Source organism: Hermetia illucens, chromosome 2, assembly GCF_905115235.1.
Source record: "Hermetia illucens chromosome 2, iHerIll2.2.curated.20191125, whole genome shotgun sequence".
Taxonomy (NCBI): domain Eukaryota; kingdom Metazoa; phylum Arthropoda; class Insecta; order Diptera; family Stratiomyidae; genus Hermetia; species Hermetia illucens.
This window is the reverse complement of record NC_051850.1, coordinates 109,278,142-109,285,454: the sequence shown is the minus strand read 5'-3', so window position 1 is coordinate 109,285,454 and position 7,313 is coordinate 109,278,142. Positions and strand designations below refer to the sequence as shown.

General features: G+C 41.4%; 1 protein-coding gene and 1 long non-coding RNA gene across 2 annotated transcripts in view; one reads left to right on the top strand and one right to left on the bottom strand.

The window, feature by feature from the left end:
* Positions 1-725: 725 nt before the first annotated feature.
* LOC119648049 overlaps positions 726-7,313 on the top strand; it is a 39,548-nt gene continuing 32,960 nt past the window's right edge. The window contains 1 exon segment of the mRNA XM_038049511.1: positions 726-1,922. Coding sequence (XP_037905439.1) covers positions 884-1,922 — 1,039 coding nt within the window. The 5' untranslated portion in view covers positions 726-883.
* LOC119648052 lies at positions 6,833-7,225 on the bottom strand. Its single transcript, XR_005249009.1, has 2 exons — positions 7,066-7,225; positions 6,833-7,001 (listed from the first exon to the last, which is right to left on the bottom strand). It is a non-coding gene; the product is annotated as an uncharacterized LOC119648052 (long non-coding RNA).

The following is a 7,313-nucleotide window of genomic DNA, read 5'->3' as shown; positions in this document are numbered from 1 at the left end:
CCGAAATTTTGGCTGAAAATCAATTTTTTTTTCTAGAAACCACCATTTTGTCAAAAAAATTTATTTTGCTTATTCCTTCGATTAATTACTAGATTTAACATTACTTTAACGAAATCTGTATGGTTTTTTAATTTCAGAGGTTCCAGTTCAATGATATAGTGGTCACCGCAAAACGTCTTTTTTGAGAGGGGTTTCCGGAAATCAGCTGCAGCTCCTGTCCAAATAAATATTTTTACTAGTTTTAAGTCTGAAAATATTGTTAAAAGATACCATAATACATGTTCAAATATTTAGATCAATAACTTTAAAAGATTTTTCAAAAAAATTCTGGAAAGTTTGCTTTTTTTCAGCCTTCTAACTGAATATAACCCCTTCATTAAAATGCAACCTGATATGTCGCGTTGCCTGCTCGATCTGGATGATCTGGATGAAGGTAGATATCGTCAGCGGTAGCCAGTAGTTAGGTATAGCACACGCACAATCTAAATATAGCGTGCTCATCCTGAATTTCTGTAACTGCCGAGTTTAAGGGTACTAGATTAAGACAAAAGGAACTATGCACTCTCTTTGAAATTTTCCTTCGATATCCATTAGTTTTTGTTACCCCTAACTGAAGCAATCATATAATGCAAATAATGAGCTAACCCAATAATTATACTTTCTTAAATGCACCGAAGTAGTCGTATGAATTCCCATGCCTTTCATCGTTCTGTCAGAAAGTAATGTTTTCCAAAATTCAATTTTGCGAAGAGTTTAGGATTCAAAGATCTCTATTTATGTCCTAACTTATTTCTCAAGATATTTATAAATATTTAACTTCAAAATTTTAGTGAATAATTCAGATTAAGTAAAATTAATAAAAATAAGAAGTAAAGAGTTAAAGATGGCGCAAAATCATTTGTTTATGCTGGAGTTCGCTGTACAGGAGTTAGTCATTACACAAGCGAACGAATGTGCACCACCTGAGTATCCATTGAATGCTGAGTTCACATTTCGTTCAGGAGTATATGTTTCGATTCCTGAAGACGATTTTGGTAGTGTTAAGGACGAAAGTTTAGAAGACGAATTGATGTGTCCTCCAAAGAGGCTTTCGCAAAATAACAACCCAAACAAAAGCGGACAATGTTGCCTTTTTGCTTTGGAAAATCCAGTAAAAGAAGATGAGCTGCTTATGATTCATGTCTACAAGAAAAGAACTGAAAGATGCAAATTTTTGATTGGTGCAACAGAATTAAAAGTTAAAGAAATGTTCGACAACGTCATGTTGAAATATAACGATGCAAATAATAACCAAATTAGCAATGGTGGTAGCAAAAGGAATAGTACGAAGTCCAACGGATCTTTGAAACGGTTATCCGCTGGTCAGAATGGGGAGGAAGAGGAAGAAGCTGCGCCCGAAGCAGATATTGTTTCAGGAACGAAAAGCGCCACTGGAACTAAAACTCCTCCGGTACCGGGAACTGCTCCCCGACCAGAAAATTCTCCCAGTTCTGAAGTTTCTCCCAGGCCGACTAATGGTCATATTCAGGACCATGCTCGATCATTAGCAGAACAAAGGAACGGTGATAACCACAAACATGTAATGCCGCCAAAAAGAGATGTTCCAGTTTCAGAAGTAAGGAAAATGGGTATGCCTCTGTATAATTTGGAGGGCAAGGGAACAGGTAGCATGGTTGTTCTGATTCGATTGTCTTGTATGGGACGAACTGTTTGCACCTCAATCCCGTACCCCGAACAACCTCAAAAGATGGCAGCAAAGAGACCAGTTTGCGAAGAAGATTGCCGTCCAGGGGGGGCTAACGTGTGCGCCGACACTTGTTTGGCTAGACGGGCTCCTTGTGGTGCTGGCATTGAAGAGGTCGTCTGCGGAGAAGGTTCAAGCCGCAGTAGTAGTAGCAGTAGCAGTAGCAACAGCACGAAAAGTAAGTACTAATTAAGTTCATTAACTAAACAGTTTAACTATCTGTTCATAGAAAATGTTATTCAGTTCGGATAAATACATAGATGGTATTGTATATTATAATAGTAGAGGTGGACATCTAACCCTGCTGCTTTGCTGACCAATTGTCAGAGGAGTCCCAATTATCTTTACCACTAAATGACTAACTGAGAAATTAAGGATAGAAATAATCTAGTTTGCTAATTTAACAATAGCACCCTGTGAAAGTTTTGTCATTATCGCTGTGTATAATGCACGGTAAGCCTCGTCGGCGGTTAAGGCCATCAAAAATGTTGTAGTTAACATCACTGACACTATCTCTAAAAGTACTGATTAAGCAAATAAATATACATAAATAACAGTGAAGCTTCCAAGAACAGTTGTGACCCTTTAATGATTATAGTACACCGAATAACGATTGTATGTCAAGCAAGCTTATAACCTACAGAAATTTTAACAGATACTCTGCCAGATTCGCCCAATATAGTTCCCTTTGGAGTTCGTCTTCAATGTTGTATCCATGAACCCGTTTTCGGTTCCACAGAAGGGTTTTAGTCTGTGCAGAAGCGTCCCTGCCCCGAACATGGCCTCAAATCCAGAGTATCAACAGCTTATTATACGAGCCGAGGGTGTTCAGCCTCTTAAGACATTTCCATACCAGTTTGGAGTTCAGCTGGTGATACCAGAGTGCCTTAATCGCCACTTGATTATTGATTAAAATACCAATATTCCGTCCCTACAGTTCCTTTGAAGTTTAAAGGAAGCACATCTATCTACTTCGAATGTTTCCGCTTCGAAATACTAGTGTGCTTACCCATTAGTTCAAAGTACGGTTTATTTGGACCAATAACGCCGGCGTCTGCTCTCTCTGCCATAAGGGGTCAATCAGTGTACCAGTTTAAGCCGCATGTCGCAGCCAAGACTCGCAATTTACCCTGTTACTCCAACGTGTTTTAAACTGCTTATCGAATGGAACCGTTGTCATGTTATCCCCTGGTATTGGTAATTCGGGATTATAAGCAGTTTCACGCCTCACTGATATTCCCAGTCATTACGAAGATAAATCTCCTTATCTGCATCTGTATGTGCAGATAGAGAGAAGTCAAGGTCCAGAAGAATCTCCAGGGATGCCATTTGGCATGACCTCATTGCCCTACTTAAACACATGTAAGGCCATTCTCGCTTCACCTCTATGCCACGTAACCTAATGGCTCTCAGGTGATCAAGCTGGCTTTGGCTAGATTATTATACAGCGTGGCTTTCCTGCACCAGATACTAGTAGGTCGCAGTCCAGTTTGGTTTCTGACTATCAGAGTATCTCGGGTGCAATGGGTCATTGAATGCTCCATTGAATGCCAAACACGCACAGAGTGCTATTTGGTCTTTTCCTGTGGTATTCTACAATACATCCGCCAGATGATACACGGCAGGTTCGGTTGACCGTTTTGACCGATAAGCGTGTTGATACTGATGTAGGGAATTGCGCATTAGAACATTAGGTCTACTACGTATAGCTGTCTATGACTTTGCTCATCGTTTTGAGTAACAACGATGTTAGACAAATTATTCTAAAAGACTTATGGTGAAAAGGATCATCTTAGACCGCTTTCAGGATGAAGGCCACTATTGTCCGCCTCCATGCCCTTGGTATATATCCCAAGGCTATGCCCCTTACCACCTTTACAAGAGATCTAGACCCCTCTGAAGTAGCAGTACAGGGAAAATGGCATCCACTCCGGACGATTTCAGTTTCCGGCCATATCTTCTTCTGAGTTTCCAATTTTCCCTCTTTCCACTTTTGTCTATTATTGAAGTGTCTGGCGGAAGGTTTTTTCTTACTTCTTGGAGGTAAGAGGAAATGAGTTTTGAAAAGTAAAAGAACTACCCTGTCCTCATCATTTTCGGTAAATGCGCCATATTTCTTTTTGAGACAAAAGATATTGCCCTATCATTGACTATAGCTATATGTAACCTGGATATTTCTGTGGTTTGCCAGTCGCTGTACGGAATTCCCTAAAGCTGGTTGGTTTTGCTTCCCTGATCACGTACGTTTTTGAATCTTAACCAATCGCAGTTTGTTTTGCCCAGTCGAAGGCTTTTCGGACTTCTGTTCTCATTCTAGCTAGGTTTCTGTCCCATCAAGCTACATCCCTTGATGACTTGGCTGTCTCAGCCCGATAGCTGGTTTCATATGCATCAATGACGACTCTGTTAAGCTGTTTCATAACTGCTTCCCGTTCAAGTTCGCCCCCAATGTCACCGTCCACCTTTAGATGAACCATTATTCCTCAGGGGCGGTTTTTAAAAGCTTTTTTGGGGAATTTGTTTTCGACAAACCATTAAAATAAAGTAATTTATGAAATATATATATGGTGTAGCGGCTCTTCTCCAAGAGCCACCCAGAATCCCCTCTGACAATCAGGTGAGAGTTAACATCGAAGCCATCCACAACACAGCCCTCCCCAACACCTATAAGACGAAAATGGATGCCGCAATAACCGCAGTCAACAGAGGACTTGGAGATGAAGCATCAACAAACGATCTCCACAATCTCCTGAAGAATGTTATCATTGATACGGCCACAAACATGCTTGACCCCAGCCGCAAAAGGAGTCGGAACGGATGGTTTGACGATGAATATAAACTAGCAACCGAACGGAAGAATGCCGCTTACCGAGTAATGTTGCATTCTCCAAGAACGCGGGTACGCGCAGATACTTATCACGAATTCTGTCGAGCGAAGACGCGACTTCACTAACGGAAAAAGGAAGCCTGGGAGAACCAACAAGTCTGTGAACTCGTGAAGTACAGGGAGCAACCGCACCAGGCACAGAAGGCGGAAGTTGTACCTATAAGTCGGCAGGATGAAACCTTGTACACCTCGATGCTCATCCTCCCGAGACAAAGAGGGAAATCTGATTTCCGACAAAATGGGCATATTGGAGCGATGGGTTGAGTACTTTGATGAGCTACTGAACAACCAGAATATCGGCCAGTTAGAGGTCCCGCCAACTGAAGACGACGGACAAATACTGCCAGCACTAAGTATAGGAGAAACAGTCCGTGCAGTTCATCGGCTAAAAAATCATAAGTCGCCAGGAGCCGATGGAATCACAGCCGAATTGGTTAAATATGGAGGCGACCAATTACATCAAGTGGTTCATGAAATTGCGCTCAAGGTATCGGATAGCGAATCAATGCCTGACGACTGGCAACGAGGCAGTATCTGTTTCATACATATAAAGGGAGATATCACGCAGTGTAGCAATTATGGAGGTATCACGTGTCTGAGTACCATCTATAAGATATTCTCCGCTATCCTGCTAGGCCGGATAGCCCCATGCGCCCAGAACATCATTGACCCATACCAAAGAGGGTTCACTCCAGGTAAATAAGCAACATATCAAATTTTCTCTGTGCGGCAAGCGATGGAAAAACTGTTGGAATATGGACAACAGTTGCACCATCTATTCATCAACTTTAAAGCCGCCTATGATAGCATAGCCAGGGTAAAACTGTACATACCCATGAAAGAATTCGGTACCCCAACGAAATTGATAAGATTGACTAGACAGATAAACTCAGCAGGATCACTCTCAAGACCATTCGACATCAACAACGGTCTACGACAAGGGGATGCCCTATCATGCGAAAGTGAGAAAGTGATCCTTGATCCTGAGGTAAATGAGAGTAAAGAGGTACGATCCTCTTTAAGTCCACCCAACTATTGGCCTACGCTGACGATATCGACATCATGGGGTGAATGACCCGAGACGTACAAACTACCTTCCATTATCATCCAGATCGAGTAGGCGAAATCTTGGACTGCACATCAATGAAGGCAAGACAAAGTATATGGTGGCAACGTCAGCACCGAAAGCCAACCAACTAACAACATCGAACCGCACTGGTCAAACGAGAAGAATGAAGATAGGAGAATACAACTTTGAGACGGTTGATAATTTTTATTCCTCGGAGGCTTGAGTTCTTAGCAAGAAGAATTGCGAACTCTTGGCCGCGTTCGAGAGAAGAATCCTCCGAAGAATTTTTGGCCTCCTACATGAGGATAGACGATTCCGTAGCTTACATAACGACGAAATCTATGAGCGATACCATGACCGTCAGGTTGTGGATAAAATCCGACTGAATAGGTTACGGTGGGTGGGTCACTTAATCTGTATGGATAAGGATGATCCAGCCCGGAAAATCTAAAAGGGCAATATCTGTGGTAGAAAAAGAAGACGAGGCAGACCCTGCCTAAAATGGAGCAATGGCGTAGGTCAGGACACCAGACAGCTTTTAGGGATATCGAATTGGTGGACCTCGGCGCAAAACCGGGATGTCTGGAGTTCCTTATTAAGGCAGGCCTAGGCCGGATACCAGTTGTTGCGCCGCTGATGATGGTGATGAATTTATGAAATACACTGCCCAGCAAGGACATACTTGTGCATAAAATAAGAGTGATTCCGGCCGTTCTTATTATCTGAAACCATAAACCCAAACGCCATTTTAACCGTAAGACTTGAGGTTTTACATGGAACTAGAATAAAGTTACAATCCAAAAAAAGACTGTTGTGCACTTGCCGTTTATAACGGATCCTATAGTTTCGTGGAAAGGATGCAGCGTGATGAAAGAAACGATAGTCGCAATACAATCAATGCACGGACTCGCGATTTGAACGTGGTGATGTAGACCAGAGTCAGCCTCATAAAATTAAACTTGATGGTGATGCATCAGGGATATAGATAAGAAATTGAATTAATCTCAATGCATGTGTATCCAACATATTGTTGCAGCATCTTCCTTTTAAAAGTTACACTAACTTTCATGGAAAAACAAGGTTACAGTGCTTTTCAGAAATCAACTCATGTACTCGTAAATTAAAAAAAAAGTTTGTGTTTTGGCAAAAAAATTATTTTTATTTCATTTGAAATGCTGTGCCAGTCATATAATTTTTATATAAAATTATCTGAGCCCATTTGCAAAGCTTTTAACTGTGTATATGGTTCCCAATGGTTGGCGATGGTTCCGGCATAGCTGATGCTCGTGCGTCTACCATCCCTGAAAATTGAATCAAAATTACCAAATTGTAGCAAAACAAAAACCTGCTTCTTGGAATAGCTACCGCCAAATGCGAGTACCCCCAACATAGCCGAAATAAGTAGGCCAAAAACTTTCATTTTACTTCAAAATTCTGTTCGAAGGTGAAAATGATAACAAAATGTTCGATTATTTGAACTGACCTAACTCTCTAGCTCGTTAGGACTATATTTATATCGAAAATTTCCCAATATTAGTCAAGCTCCCTTAACTTCGGTGGTAATCATTTAACGTGCCATTTTCATCGCGCCGTTCCAATGTTGCGTGTCAAAT